General features: G+C 50.2%; 1 protein-coding gene and 1 long non-coding RNA gene across 2 annotated transcripts in view; one reads left to right on the forward strand and one right to left on the reverse strand.

The window, feature by feature from the left end:
- Positions 1-16,514, reverse strand: part of LOC310900749 — a 113,156-nt gene that overhangs the window by 70,424 nt on the left and 26,218 nt on the right. The gene's annotated exons all lie outside the window — the stretch shown is intronic.
- On the forward strand, positions 24-4,763 carry LOC310899840 (inositol 1,4,5-trisphosphate receptor-interacting protein-like 1). The gene has a single exon (XM_083836782.1). It carries the CDS (start codon positions 1,706-1,708, stop codon positions 3,314-3,316), a length of 1,611 nt encoding a protein of 536 aa, XP_083692908.1. The 5' UTR covers positions 24-1,705; the 3' UTR covers positions 3,317-4,763.

The following is a 16,514-nucleotide window of genomic DNA, read 5'->3' on the forward strand; positions in this document are numbered from 1 at the left end:
CCAACTATCAACCAACAGTCCCAGGTCCTTCTCTGCCAGGCAGCTTTCCAACCACTCATCTCCCAGCCTGTAGCGCTGCTTGGGGTTGTTGTGCCCCAGGTGCAGGACCCGGCACTTGGCCTTGTTGAACCTCATACAGCTGGCCTCAGCCCATCGCTCCAGCCTATCCAGATCCTCCTGCAGAGCCTTCCTGCCCTCGAGCAGATCAACACACGCACGTAACTTGGTGTCGTCTGCAATGTTACTGAGGGTGCACTCGATCCCCTCATCCAGATCATCAATAAAGATATTAAAGAGAACTGGTCCCAGTACTGAGCCCAGGGGGACTCCACTAGTGACCGGCCTCCAACTGGATTTAACTCCATTCACCACAACTCTCTGGGCCCGGCTACCCAGCCAGTTTCTAACCCAACGAAGCATACGCCAGTCCAAGCCAAGAGCAGCCAGTTTCTTGAGGAGAATGCTGTGGGAAACTGTGGAGCTATACATTCCATTTTTTTTTATTTCATGTAATTACACGTATTACAACACGTGAATGAGTTCCTGCCTGGCTCAATGCAAGAGCTGCTGCCCAGCCATTTGGCAGGACCCATGACAGCCTGGTCTTTGCCCCGCTCCTCTGTGGGCCAGGCCAACTCCCTGATGGGTCCAAACTTCAGCCACTAAAATAAATCACCTTTGAGCTCATCTTGCCCAGGGAAAGCCCTGGTGAAGGACTGGGAGTGAGTGCATGCAAGAAGGCAGGAGGGTTAGCACGACTGCCCATTCTTGTCTGGTGAGCCACCGGATGGCTCCTGTCACACCTACACCCAAAGTGGAGGATGCTCTCCCATCGCTGCCCAAGGCTGACCATCACTCCTCCAGCCTGGAGGCACCGTCAGCAGGGAACATGCCAGCCCCAGTCAAAATCTCACCCATGCCTTCAATGCAGGTGGAGAAGGGAACACAAATCCCTCCTGCTGGAACAGCCCTGGGGGACCAGCGTAACTCCGACGAGCTGCAAGAACAAACCTCGAGATTCGACCCAGTGGGAGCAGAGGACCTGTCTCTCCTTGCCTCCCACTGCAAGCCCTCCTGTTCCAATGACTGTCTAGGGGTTACTTTTTCAGAACTTAACGTGGAATGGTACACGAGGAGCACAGCCTCCACAGGCTACATCACCCAAATCTCTTTCTGCAGACGGCCCTGGGGGCTCCCGTGAGCTGTGCAAAGAGAGCCCGGGGGACTCTGTCCAGCCACGTGCCTCTGCACTCGGGTGACACCAGGGCCTGGGCTGCCCAGGGCAACTGGGCATCGCTGTGCCAGGGCGGGGACCGAGGGCGGGGCGGGGGCGCAGGTGACATCAGAGGACGTGTCACAATGGGGGAAGAAGACGTGTCACAATGGGGGGCGGCTTTTAAGGCAGCCGCAGGCAGCGCTGCTGCATTTTGGCCTGAGCCATCGGTGAGTGCAGTACCAGGGGGAAGATGGGGCTAGGCCAGGGCTGGGGCACAAATGCTGGCCTCCCAAGGGCTTGCTAAGCCTGCGGCCAGGACTCAGCCGCTCAGGGCAGGGCTCGCGGCTGTCGCCGCCAGCACTGCCCACAGTCCCTGCTGCCTTCCCAGCCCCTTCGCCCCCTCTCCTACCTGACCCTAGGGGTCTGCGGCTCCTGCCGTAGCTCCCACCCAGCCCCACTGACCCGCTTCTCTCTCACCTCTTTCAGACCATGGCTTCGGCACTTTTTTTCGTCCTGACGTTCCTGGGTTTTGGCCCGCAGAAGGTCGGCGATGAATTAGATGCAGATGCAAATGAGCACATACAGCAGCGTGTGGAGATGCTGCAGGAGCGCATGATGCAGCTCCTGTGGGAAATTGAGAAGAGGGACCGGGAGCACCACAGGCGCGATGCCATGCAAGCCGTGCTCTTGTCTGTGTTGCAGCGCTGGCAGTTCTGGTTCGGCATTGGCGTGCTTGTCCTTTTCTTCTGGTACCTGTGGCGGATTCTTAGAAGGATCCGAGAGCCTGACAGCAGCAGTGAGGAGGAGAGCTCCAGCGATGAGGAGGACAGCTCCAGTGGCGAAGAGGAGGAGGAGAGCTCCAGTGGCGAAGAGGAGGAGGAGAGCTCCAGTAGCGAAGAGGAGGAGGAGAGCTCCAGTAGCGAAGAGGAGGAGGAAGAGCAACAAAGACCACAACCAAACCCCAATGATGCAAACGATCTGGCTGATTATGTAAGTCAGCGCATCTACTGGCCACTTCCAAATCCAACCATCAGATGCTATCAGGTGGCAGAGGTGGTGGAAGACCTCCTGAATGCCTACAGCTCGATCTTTCAAGAGAGTTTCTTTCCGGAGCTGCAGTCAGCCATCGGAGTGGGCAGTGCCTTTGAAGGTTGGAGTCCCCGTGAGAACGACACTGTCTACCGCCTACTTGTGCCCATGACAGCCCCCCGTGGGCACTCCTTCCACCTGGAGCTGGGCAAAGAGGACGATATCCTGGCGAGGAACTCCTCTATCCGTGTCGAGCTGGAGTGCACGTGCGCGAGGGAGCAGGCCTTTGAGGACATGCTGTGCTTCCTCCACCATTCTGAGGATGAGCTGAAAAATCAGGAGCCGAGCCTCCTAGACACCCTCTGCACCGACTCCTACCTAGATGCGGAGAAGACTGCAAGGTGGTTCCAGAACTTTGTGAAAACAGCCTGGGTGGTTATGCCTCAGTCGCACCTTTACAATGTAAAAGTGCTACCTTCCACCCGCTCCTGCAAGTTCCAGATGACAAATGCTACCAAGAGAAACCTCACCATTGAGATAATCTTTGGGGTTCAGCAAGGCAATTCAGACATCTTCCTGAGCAGCCAGAGGACGGAGGCCATCATCACCCCCAGCACAACGTGGCCACAGAGCTGTGCTGTTGCAGAGAGGAAGTTCTTCCAGCACATAAACTCCGAAGCCTGGTTCTACAGCTTACACCTCAAGTGCATGCAGATCTGCGCCCGTATGCTGGTGGGCACAAGCATTTCCACTTATGTCATCAAGACTGTTGTCATGCACCTCCTGACCTCCGTCCCCTTGGAAACGTGGCACAGGGAGGATTTTCTGCTGCGGCTGGATGATATCATTCGGTACCTGCACTGCTGCCTGGAAGAGAAACGCCTCAACCACTTCTTCTTTGGCAACGAGATGGTGCCCGATGTGATTGCCCTGCCACCAGCCTTCCAACTTTCTGGCCCAGTCAACCTTTTCGAGCACCTGGAGCAGGACACACGTGCCTACACCCACATGCTGGAAGAGTTCCAGGAGCTGCGCAATCGCCTCACAAGACTGATGATCTATGGACGCTGAAAGAGGCCTTCGTGCACAGACAGGGCACTCTGCTGACAGCAGGTGATCAACTCTTACCACTCTGTGGGGAGCCAGACCTCACGCAGCTCAAGAGACTGCTTCATGGACGTTTGACGCAGAGACTGCCGATACCAACTGGGCAGGCACTGCCCGTCCCCTTGGAGGCTCCATTCCATTGGGAGCTTTGGCCTCAGCAATAAACGCCCTGCTTGAACAAACGCTTTGTCTGTGAGTGTCCTCCTCGAGCAGGGCCACCTAGAGTCAGTTGCCCAGTACCGTGTCACGATGGCTTTAGAATACTGCCAAGGTGGGAGACTCCACGATCTCTCTGGGCAAACTGTACAACATGCTTTACCTTTTGGTTAGCCCTAAAGTGGTCAGGCAGTTGGACTAGGTGATCTTTAAAGGTCCCTTCCAACTGAACTATTCTAAAAGCTGAAGCTTTTCCCCTGCTTTCCCATCACACTGGTGCTGTTAACACCGACCATTAACTGTGCTCTCACATGCTATGACTAGAGATTGCATTTGCTTTTTTTAATGTGTCATTACATCTTTAGCTACACAAATCATTTGGTTTTGATACGACTGTAAAAATGTAATAACATGGAATTGTTTTGGCATTCACGTACACCGGTTGCAGTCTCCCAAATCACATTTGAGGCACTATATATCATTTTAACTTAGGACACTCATCCAACCCAAATGAATTGGGCTTTAACAAATTTTATAATCTGAATGGACACTTAGCTTTAGTTGAAGCCTTGGTATATAAGTTTACCATGAGCTGTTTGCTTTAAAATCAAATTAAGAATAAAACATCGAACAAGCATTCTGGAGGTATTGCTAAAAGAAACTAGTACCTCTTGTAAGCAAGGGTGACAGGAAGATCATCAAAAATTTTGTAATCATATAAGTTCAGATGGAAACTTGCATGCTTTGCTCACTCATTTCTATTGTTTGGTAATAACATCAAAGCAACAAGTTATCCCTTTGCTTTACTAGGATTTTGGTGCTTGCTACTTACCGTTTCATAACTCTGATAAGTAACAAGCAGATTTGTTTGTCCAATATCGGTCAGCAGAAATAAAGAGATTTGATTACATAGCCAGGGTAAGTTCTTGTGCCTAGACACGTGAGCAAGGCTGGGATGTCTCTAGACCAGGTGTCCTCTGACAATGCAAAGCACACCCTGGGCACCTAAGGTGATTTGTTCTGTTAATGAGGAAGGATGAGTACTCCAGCCCCAGAAGGTTGCAGCCGTGCGTATGCCTGGCCATGATTTTGTTAATCCTGCACCAACCTCCTGCAGCGGGCTCGTGTCCCAGCCTCAGTCTGTCCCCAGGGAGATGCCTGACACCCAGGGTTGGGGCTGCCCCACTGCCCTGCTCCTGCTGGGGAGGTGGGATGTGTCCTGGCCACGAGGCCCTGACCCACCACCCTTTGGAGCCCCCAGCCCTTGTTGCGCCCTGACAACTTCAGCATTAAATTCCAGCCATCCTTAAATTGCAAGTTAGTTTAAACAACCTGAAGTGGGTTGGGTGAGGCCAAACCTAAGCTGAAGCTCAGTGGTTTGTTTATATTCCACACCAAAACAAAAGTAAACAGAAACAAACCTGTATCATTATCAGCACTTTTCTGCTGTTTGAAAACAACTAAGTTTTCTTTGTAGAAAAAAAGCTCAGGGAAAACCTTATAACCAGCTTTTTTTTTTTTTTTTATAATCCAGCTGAGTTCACATAAATGAGAGCTAAACTGAAATAAAAGTTTCCACAATCTTCTACTTTTTTTTACAATCCCAGTTTAATTCAAACAAGAGTAACTGCACGCAGACCTGCCCTGAGCAACCTCTATCACATCAAGAATTTAAAATGATGTATAATTACTGGAGTCCTATCACTTACAATTATGTTCACTTCAGACTTCCTTTACTTTGACAACAAATGGAAAATGACCTTTGAAAATCTGCGAATTTATCCCACCGTATCTTGTGCAGTTATGTCACATTTTCAACAGAAATCAGTTAGAGAAGAGCTGTCCTACAATGTCCCAAGTTTTCTTCCAGAAAAAGTCAGCAGAACCAATTATAACAACAACATACAAACAAAAAAACCACCTCGGCATCTCTTTCATTTATAAATTACATCTTTGCCAAGTGCTTCCCTGCTGCATAAAGCAGGTTGCTGCTTCTCACTTCAGTTCCTTGTGTTTTGTCCCTCAGCTTGAAAAACATTTTTGCAACTTGTTACAAGATGAGATTTTATCCCTTTAGACAGACAGACTGCCAGATCAAAAGCAGATGTTGAACAAAATCTGAGAGGTTCAACCACTAAGAGAAACCTCGAGTGCTCTTACACTCTGCAACACCACACTGGCAGCTGACAGCGCTGCCATTTTGCCTGACTTGCTCAGTACATAAAATTAGGGATAGGAGGGAGGAGGCACTGAGCTACATAGCTTCCTGTTCCTTGCCACTGCCATAGCACCTGAGAGTTTTTCACGTACTAAGAACTAGGTAATCAACCTTCTGTACAATTCATATAGGTCCCATCTCATTTTTCTTTATTCCTGGTAAAGCTTTCAATGCCTACAAAGGGTGCTTGTAGCTATGTAGTTCAAGCAGATCAGCTTTAAATCAAACAAAGGCATTGCAGCATCTCTCATGGTTATTACATCACTGCCTCGGCCACTCTCTTCTTGAAGTTGGTTCCACAGGCAAAGCTAGGAGTGCTTCAGTCCCTTGTTCTCCTGCTCCTTTTTGAATCCTGTCTCAGAAAGCATCCTTGTCTCACCACAGTCCCACTGAAAACAGATCATTCCCCAAGTTCTCACCTTGAACGTGCCTGCCCTCCACACAGAATCTCACTTCTCTGTTAGCACCAAGTTTTTTCCCTGTAGCAGGAGAGTTTTCATTTTAGCGTTCTGCTTTAAAAAGGTGAAGTCAGAAGTGTTGTCTTCTAAAAGTGTCTAGAGAAAGGTTCTTTAGAGGTACCTTCTACTTCAGTACTTCAGGATCTGAAAGCTCTTGACACAGTGTGTCCCTGGGTCTGTATTTTTGCCCAGCAGTGGTACTGTGCTAAAAATGGTAGTAATAATAATAACAGAGCATTGCTTGGAGCTTTCAGTCCCTGACAGGGGAATCTACTGACTCTCAGGTGGAAAGGAATAGAATGCCAGAAATTCAAGTATAAACTAGTGTTTTACTGTCAAAAATTACATTGAGCATCTTGAACACAGACTAACAAGACTGACTGTATTGGTCTATGCACAAACTAATAATTCTGTAGCTCCAGCCCAGGGTTCGGCTGCCTGCCCTGTGCTCATATTGCACAGTAGAGCTGTGCAAAAAAAAAAAAAAAAAAAAAAAAAAAACGACTTTTCCTGGAAAACTGTTGATGAGCTGCAAGAGTTTGTAAGCTAATATCATGCAGGGAAAGGAAAGGGGGGGACAGGACAGAAGTAACATTGCTGAGATAACAGGTAGTAACTCAAGGACAAAAAGACACCACATGAGAAGGAAAAAAAAACTAAGGACACACCTGAAGATATAAATCAAGCAAGGTCAGGTATCTGTCGTTCCAACATTCCAAAGAGGATACATCCCCCCCATCAGACAGCCTGGCTAGCTCATCAGGCATCTGCACATCTAGCGTGTCATCATTGCCATGGATGTCCTGCCTGCAGAGTCTGTGATGCCTGACGCCGTCATAAACACCAGCAGAGGAAGGTGTGTCCATCAGAGGAGTGCAGGTTTGCACTGCAGATCCCTGCAGTGATGCCATGCCCCATTCAGGGGACAGCGCTTCCCAAAACAAAGTCACTCAACTGCTAACGACTCAAAACCACTTCACTGAAAGACAAGTACACTATACAGTGTGCTGTATGCCTGTGCCTAACAAGCACATCAAGCACCTGTGTGGCATGAATCCTTGGGCTCATGTGAGTGCACCTCTGTGTGTTAGTTCTGTTAGTTCAGTTTGCTCTGTTCAATTTTTCCGAGCTCTTTAACCACATTATTACTGTATTTCATCTGGGAAGTGCTGTCTGGGAGCTTTTGGTATTTGAATGACATTGGCGATCCCAGGTCTTGAAAAAGGAGTATTACTGCCTGTTGCACCAGCACGAAGTTGTCGAGCGTGACTGTGAGTATAAGGGGCTGTACAGAGAAGAAATAGCCCTTGCCGCTATGAAAGTACGTACTCACAGACTCACTTCTGCTCTTTTTTTTTTTTCTGAAGGATAGGGTTTACTGTGAGCATCCTCCTCAAGCAGGGCCACCTAGAGTCAGTTGCCCAGTACCAAGTCGAAATGGCTTTAGAATACTGCCAAGGTGGGAGACTCCACAATTTCTCTGGAGAAACTGTACAAGTGCTCAGTCATCCTCACACTGGAGAAATGCCTTCTGATGTTCAGACAGAACCTGCTGTGTTGCTTTTTATGCCCAATGCCATGTGTCCTGTCTCTGGGCACCAGCAAAAAGGGTCTGGTTCTTTCCATCTTGAAAATGGCATCAACAGCAGCAGTTGCCACGTGCTGAGAAGAACACAAGGCCTGCAAGGTCCCAGTCGTGCCTGAAGGAGTTTCTGTGCCCCGACGCTCGTGGGCCATGTGAGCCGTGCTGGCGGAGGCACCAGCCGGCAGGCCACTGCTCTCACGAGGGGCTGGGCAAACCACGAGGGGGTGTGGACTGAGCATGCGGCCAGCTTGAACAGCAGGAGGCCGCAGGAACGTGCCTGAGGGAGCACCAGCGGCCTGCGCACGCCAGCAGGGAGTGGGTGCAGTGGGAGGCACAACCAGCACACACCCACAGCACGAGAGGGGCTCTGTCAGTGGGCGGCCTGGACAGTTCTGCTCTGCTCGTCTGCTCTGCCTCACCAACAGGCCTGGGCTATAGCCCCAGCAGCCTCCTCAGCCAACGGCAACGCGCATTCCCTCAAGCGTGTGGAAGCAAGAAGGCGCAGCCTTGGGAACCGCTCATCAGAAAGCCATCCCCTCCACCGCTGTTCCTCCAGCACCCAGTCGGACCGACACGGCCATCCAGATGGAACGCCAGTTACCTCACACGACCACCCAGCCCTCAGGCTACAGGATGCACATTGGGCCATTCCCTGAGATGGAGAACCAGGGCAAGCACACCAGTGCAAGCTGAGCCTCCTCTTCTCCAGGCCGAACCACCCCAGCTCCCTCAGCTGCTCCTCGTAAGACTTGTTCTCCAGACCCCTCACCAGCTTCGTTGCCCTTCTCTGGACTCTCTTGAGCACCTCCATGTCCTTCTTGTAGCGAGGGGCCCAAAACTGAACACAGTACTCGAGGTGCGGCCTCACCAGAGCCGAGTACAGGGGGACAATCACTTCCCTAGCCCTGCTGGCCACACTGCTTCTTATGCAAGCCAGGAGGCTGTTGGCCTTCTTGGCCACCTGGGCACACTGCTGGCTCATATTCAGCCAACTATCAACCAACAGTCCCAGGTCCTTCTCTGCCAGGCAGCTTTCCAACCACTCATCTCCCAGCCTGTAGCGCTGCTTGGGGTTGTTGTGCCCCAGGTGCAGGACCCGGCACTTGGCCTTGTTGAACCTCATACAGCTGGCCTCAGCCCATCGCTCCAGCCTATCCAGATCCTCCTGCAGAGCCTTCCTGCCCTCGAGCAGATCAACACACGCACGTAACTTGGTGTCGTCTGCAATGTTACTGAGGGTGCACTCGATCCCCTCATCCAGATCATCAATAAAGATATTAAAGAGAACTGGTCCCAGTACTGAGCCCAGGGGGACTCCACTAGTGACCGGCCTCCAACTGGATTTAACTCCATTCACCACAACTCTCTGGGCCCGGCTACCCAGCCAGTTTCTAACCCAACGAAGCATACGCCAGTCCAAGCCAAGAGCAGCCAGTTTCTTGAGGAGAATGCTGTGGGAAACTGTGGAGCTATACATTCCATTTTTTTTTATTTCATGTAATTACACGTATTACAACACGTGAATGAGTTCCTGCCTGGCTCAATGCAAGAGCTGCTGCCCAGCCATTTGGCAGGACCCATGACAGCCTGGTCTTTGCCCCGCTCCTCTGTGGGCCAGGCCAACTCCCTGATGGGTCCAAACTTCAGCCACTAAAATAAATCACCTTTGAGCTCATCTTGCCCAGGGAAAGCCCTGGTGAAGGACTGGGAGTGAGTGCATGCAAGAAGGCAGGAGGGTTAGCACGACTGCCCATTCTTGTCTGGTGAGCCACCGGATGGCTCCTGTCACACCTACACCCAAAGTGGAGGATGCTCTCCCATCGCTGCCCAAGGCTGACCATCACTCCTCCAGCCTGGAGGCACCGTCAGCAGGGAACATGCCAGCCCCAGTCAAAATCTCACCCATGCCTTCAATGCAGGTGGAGAAGGGAACACAAATCCCTCCTGCTGGAACAGCCCTGGGGGACCAGCGTAACTCCGACGAGCTGCAAGAACAAACCTCGAGATTCGACCCAGTGGGAGCAGAGGACCTGTCTCTCCTTGCCTCCCACTGCAAGCCCTCCTGTTCCAATGACTGTCTAGGGGTTACTTTTTCAGAACTTAACGTGGAATGGCACACGAGGAGCACAGCCTCCACAGGCTACGTCACCCAAATCTCTTTCTGCAGACGGCCCTGGGGGCTCCCGTGAGCTGTGCAAAGAGAGCCCGGGGGACTCTGTCCAGCCACGTGCCTCTGCACTCGGGTGACACCAGGGCCTGGGCTGCCCAGGGCAACTGGGCATCGCTGTGCCAGGGCGGGGACCGAGGGCGGGGGCGCAGGTGACATCAGAGGACGTGTCACAATGGGGGAAGAAGACGTGTCACAATGGGGGGGCGGCTTTTAAGGCAGCCGCAGGCAGCGCTGCTGCATTTTGGCCTGAGCCATCGGTGAGTGCAGTACCAGGGGGAAGATGGGGCTAGGCCAGGGCTGGGGCACAAATGCTGGCCTCCCAAGGGCTTGCTAAGCCTGCGGCCAGGACTCAGCCGCTCAGGGCAGGGCTCGCGGCTGTCGCCGCCAGCACTGCCCACTGTCCCTGCTGCCTTCACAGCCCCTTCGCCCCCTCTCCTACCTGACCCTAGGGGTCTGCGGCTCCTGCCGTAGCTCCCACCCAGCCCCACTGACCCGCTTCTCTCTCACCTCTTTCAGACCATGGCTTCGGCACTTTTTTTCGTCCTGACGTTCCTGGGTTTTGGCCCGCAGAAGGTCGGCGATGAATTAGATGCAGATGCAAATGAGCACATACAGCAGCGTGTGGAGATGCTGCAGGAGCGCATGATGCAGCTCCTGTGGGAAATTGAGAAGAGGGACCAGGAGCACCACAGGCGCGATGCCATGCAAGCCGTGCTCTTGTCTGTGTTGCTGCGCTGGCAGTTCTGGTTCAGCATTGGCATGCTTGTCCTTTTCTTCTGGTACCTGTGGCGGATTCTTAGAAGGATCCGAGAGCCTGACAGCAGCAGTGAGGAGGAGAGCTCCAGCGATGAGGAGGACAGCTCCAGTGGCGAAGAGGAGGAGGAGAGCTCCAGTGGCGAAGAAGAGGAGGAGAGCTCCAGTAGCGAAGAGGAGGAGGAGAGCTCCAGTAGCGAAGAGGAGGAGGAGAGCTCCAGTAGCGAAGAGGAGGAGGAAGAGCAACAAAGACCACAACCAAACCCCAATGATGCAAACGATCTGGCTGATTATGTAAGTCAGCGCATCTACTGGCCACTTCCAAATCCAACCATCAGATGCTATCAGGTGGCAGAGGTGGTGGAAGACCTCCTGAATGCCTACAGCTCGATCTTTCAAGAGAGTTTCTTTCCGGAGCTGCAGTCAGCCATCGGAGTGGGCAGTGCCTTTGAAGGTTGGAGTCCCCGTGAGAACGACACTGTCTACCGCCTACTTGTGCCCATGACAGCCCCCCGTGGGCACTCCTTCCACCTGGAGCTGGGCAAAGAGGACGATATCCTGGCGAGGAACTCCTCTATCCGTGTCGAGCTGGAGTGCACGTGCGCGAGGGAGCAGGCCTTTGAGGACATGCTGTGCTTCCTCCACCATTCTGAGGATGAGCTGAAAAATCAGGAGCCGAGCCTCCTAGACACCCTCTGCACCGACTCCTACCTAGATGCGGAGAAGACTGCAAGGTGGTTCCAGAACTTTGTGAAAACAGCCTGGGTGGTTATGCCTCAGTCGCACCTTTACAATGTAAAAGTGCTACCTTCCGCCCGCTCCTGCAAGTTCCAGATGACAAATGCTACCAAGAGAAACCTCACCATTGAGATAATCTTTGGGGTTCAGCAAGGCAATTCAGACATCTTCCTGAGCAGCCAGAGGACGGAGGCCATCATCACCCCCAGCACAACGTGGCCACAGAGCTGTGCTGTTGCAGAGAGGAAGTTCTTCCAGCACATAAACTCCGAAGCCTGGTTCTACAGCTTACACCTCAAGTGCATGCAGATCTGCGCCCGTATGCTGGTGGGCACAAGCATTTCCACTTATGTCATCAAGACTGTTGTCATGCACCTCCTGACCTCCGTCCCCTTGGAAACGTGGCACAGGGAGGATTTTCTGCTGCGGCTGGATGATATCATTCGGTACCTGCACTGCTGCCTGGAAGAGAAACGCCTCAACCACTTCTTCTTTGGCAACGAGATGGTGCCCGATGTGATTGCCCTGCCACCAGCCTTCCAACTTTCTGGCCCAGTCAACCTTTTCGAGCACCTGGAGCAGGACACACGTGCCTACACCCACATGCTGGAAGAGTTCCAGGAGCTGCGCAATCGCCTCACAAGACTGATGATCTATGGACACTGAAAGAGGCCTTCGTGCACAGACAGGGCACTCTGCTGACAGCAGGTGATCAACTCTTACCACTCTGTGGGGAGCCAGACCTCACGCAGCTCAAGAGACTGCTTCATGGGCGTTTGACGCAGAGACTGCCGATACCAACTGGGCAGGCACTGCCCGTTCCCTTGGAGGCTCCATTCCATTGGGAGCTTTGGCCTCAGCAATAAACGCCCTGCTTGAACAAACGCTTTGTCTGTGAGTGTCCTCCTCGAGCAGGGCCACCTAGAGTCAGTTGCCCAGTACCGTGTCAAGATGGCTTTAGAATACTGCCAAGGTGGGAGACTCCACGATCTCTCTGGGCAAACTGTACAACATGCTTTACCTTTTGGTTAGCCCTAAAGTGGTCAGGCAGTTGGACTAGGTGATCTTTAAAGGTCCCTTCCAACTGAACTATTCTAAAAGCTGAAGCTTTTCCCCTGCTTTCCCATCACACTGGTGCTGTTAACACCGACCATTAACTGTGCTCTCACATCCTATGACTAGAGATTGCATTTGCTTTTTTTAATGTGTCATTACATCTTTAGCTACACAAATCATTTGGTTTTGATACGACTGTAAAAATGTAATAACATGGAATTGTTTTGGCATTCACGTACACCGGTTGCAGTCTCCCAAATCACATTTGAGGCACTATATATCATTTTAACTTAGGACACTCATCCAACCCAAATGAATTGGGCTTTAACAAATTTTATAATCTGAATGGACACTTAGCTTTAGTTGAAGCCTTGGTATATAAGTTTACCATGAGCTGTTTGCTTTAAAATCAAATTAAGAATAAAACATCGAACAAGCATTCTGGAGGTATTGCTAAAAGAAACTAGTACCTCTTGTAAGCAAGGGTGACAGGAAGATCATCAAAAATTTTGTAATCATATAAGTTCAGATGGAAACTTGCATGCTTTGCTCACTCATTTTTATTGTTTGGTAATAATATCAAGGCAACAAGTTATCCCTTTGCTTTACTAGGATTTTGGTGCTTGCTACTTACCGTTTCATAACTCTGATAAGTAACAAGCAGATTTGTTTGTCCAATATCGGTCAGCAGAAATAAAGAGATTTGATTACATAGCCAGGGTAAGTTCTTGTGCCTAGACACGTGAGCAAGGCTGGGATGTCTCTAGACCAGGTGTCCTCTGACAATGCAAAGCACACCCTGGGCACCTAAGGTGATTTGTTCTGTTAATGAGGAAGGATGAGTACTCCAGCCCCAGAAGGTTGCAGCCGTGCGTATGCCTGGCCATGATTTTGTTAATCCTGCACCAACCTCCTGCAGCGGGCTCGTGTCCCAGCCTCAGTCTGTCCCCAGGGAGATGCCTGACACCCAGGGTTGGGGCTGCCCCACTGCCCTGCTCCTGCTGGGGAGGTGGGATGTGTCCTGGCCACGAGGCCCTGACCCACCACCCTTTGGAGCCCCCAGCCCTTGTTGCGCCCTGACAACTTCAGCATTAAATTCCAGCCATCCTTAAACTGCAAGTTAGTTTAAACAACCTGAAGTGGGTTGGGTGAGGCCAAACCTAAGCTGAAGCTCAGTGGTTTGTTTATATTCCACACCAAAACAAAAGTAAACAGAAACAAACCTGTATCATTATCAGCACTTTTCTGCTGTTTGAAAACAACTAAGTTTTCTTTGAAGAAAAAAAGCTCAGGGAAAACCTTATAACCAGCTTTTTTTTTTTTTTTATAATCCAGCTGAGTTCACATAAATGAGAGCTAAACTGAAATAAAAGTTTCCACAATCTTCTACTTTTTTTACAATCCCAGTTTAATTCAAACAAGAGTAACTGCATGCAGACCTGCCCTGAGCAACCTCTATCACATCAAGAATTTAAAATGATGTATAATTACTGGAGTCCTATCACTTACAATTATGTTCACTTCAGACTTCCTTTACTTTGACAACAAATGTAAAATGACCTTTGAAAATCTGCGAATTTATCCCACCGCATCTTGTGCAGTTATGTCACATTTTCAACAGAAATCAGTTAGAAAAGAGCTGTCCTACAATGTCCCAAGTTTTCTTCCAGAAAAAGTCAGCAGAACCAATTATAACAACAACATACAAACAAAAAAACCACTTCGGCATCTCTTTCATTTATAAATTACATCTTTGCCAAGTGCTTCCCTGCTGCATAAAGCAGGTTGCTGCTTCTCACTTCAGTTCCTTGTGTTTTGTCCCTCAGCTTGAAAAACATTTTTGCAACTTGTTACAAGATGAGATTTTATCCCTTTAGACAGACAGACTGCCAGATCAAAAGCAGATGTTGAACAAAATCTGAGAGGTTCAACCACTAAGAGAAACCTCGAGTGCTCTTAACCTCTGCAACACCACACTGGCAGCTGACAGCGCTGCCATTTTGCCTGACTTGCTCAGTACATAAAATTAGGGATAGGAGGGAGGAGGCACTGAGCTACATAGCTTCCTGTTTCTTGCCACTGCCATAGCACCTGAGAGTTTTTCACGTACTAAGAACTAGGTAATCAACCTTCTGTACAATTCATATAGGTCCCGTCTCATTTTTCTTTATTCCTGGTAAAGCTTTCAATGCCTACAAAGGGTGCTTGTAGCTATGTAGTTCAAGCAGATCAGCTTTAAATCGAACAGAGGCATTGCAGCATCTCTCATGGTTATTACATCACTGCCTCGGCCACCCTCTTCTTGAAGTTGGCTCCACAGGCAAAGCTAGGAGTGCTTCAGTCCCTTGTTCTCCTGCTCCTTTTTGAATCCTGTCTCAGAAAGCATCCTTGTCTCACCACAGTCCCAATGAAAACAGATCATTCCCCAAGGAGTTCTCACCTTGAACGTGCCTGCCCTCCACACAGAATCTCACTTCTCTGTTAGCACCAAGTTTTTTCCCTGTAGCAGGAGAGTTTTCATTTTAGCGTTCTGCTTTAAAAAGGTGAAGTCAGAAGTGTTGTCTTCTAAAAGTGTCTAGAGAAAGGTTCTTTAGAGGTACCTTCTACTTCAGTACTTCAGGATCTGAAAGCTCTTGACACAGTGTGTCCCTGGGTCTGTATTTTTGCCCAGCAGTGGTACTGTGCTAAAAATGGTAGTAATAATAATAACAGAGCATTGCTTGGAGCTTTCAGTCCCTGACAGGGGAATCTACTGACTCTCAGGTGGAAAGGAATAGAATGCCAGAAATTCAAGTATAAACTAGTGTTTTACTGTCAAAAATTACTGTGAGCATCTTGAACACAGACTAACAAGACTGACTGTATTGGTCTATGCATAAACTAATAATTCTGTAGCTCCAGCCCAGGGTTCGGCTGCCTGCCCTGTGCTCATATTGCACAGTAGAGCTGTGCAAAAAAAAAAAAAAAAACAGCCTGGCTAGCTCATCAGGCATCTGCACATCTAGCGTGTCATCATTGCCATGGATGTCCTGCCTGCAGAGTCTGTGATGCCTGACGCCATCATAAACACCAGCAGAGGAAGGTGTGTCCATCAGAGGAGTGCAGGTTTGCACTGCAGATCCTGCAGTGATGCCATGCCCCATTCAGGGGACAGCGCTTCCCAAAACAAAGTCACTCAACTGCTAACGACTCAAAACCACTTCACTGAAAGACAAGTACACTATACAGTGTGCTGTATGCCTGTGCCTAACAAGCACATCAAGCACCTGTGTGGCATGAATCCTTGGGCTCATGTGAGTGCACCTCTGTGTGTTAGTTCTGTTAGTTCAGTTTGCTCTGTTCAATTTTTCCGAGCTCTTTAACCACATTATTACTGTATTTCATCTGGGAAGTGCTGTCTGGGAGCTTTTGGTATTTGAATGACATTGGCGATCCCAGGTCTTGAAAAAGGAGTATTACTGCCTGTTGCACCAGCACGAAGTTGTCGAGCGTGACTGTGAGTGTAAGGGGCTGTACAGAGAAGAAATAGCCCTTGCCGCTATGAAAGTACGTACTCACAGACTCCCTTCTGCTCTTTTTTTTTTCTGAAGGATAGGGTTTACTGTGAGCATCCTCCTCAAGCACGGCCACCTAGAGTCAGTTGCCCAGTACCAAGTCGAAATGGCTTTAGAATACTGCCAAGGTGGGAGACTCCACAATTTCTCTGGAGAAACTGTACAAGTGCTCAGTCATCCTCACATTGGAGAAATGCCTTCTGATGTTCAGACAGAACCTGCTGTGTTGCTTTTTATGCCCAATGCCATGTGTCCTGTCTCTGGGCACCAGCAAAAAGGGTCTGGTTCTTTCCATCTTGAAAATGGCATCAACAGCAGCAGTTGCCACGTGCTGAGAAGAACACAAGGCCTGCAAGGTCCCAGTCGTGCCTGAAGGAGTTTCTGTGCCCCGACGCTCGTGGGCCATGTGAGCCGTGCTGGCGGAGGCACCAGCCGGCAGGCCACTGCTCTCACGAGGGGCTGGGCAAACCACGA

Source organism: Anser anser (genome assembly GCF_964211835.1).
Source record: "Anser anser genome assembly, chromosome: 5".
Taxonomy (NCBI): domain Eukaryota; kingdom Metazoa; phylum Chordata; class Aves; order Anseriformes; family Anatidae; genus Anser; species Anser anser.

Bases quoted from the DNA above. Each gene is read 5' to 3' on its own strand.
- LOC310899840 (XM_083836782.1), top strand. From the start codon at position 1,706: ATGGCTTCGGCACTTTTTTTCGTCCTGACGTTCCTGGGTTTTGGCCCG.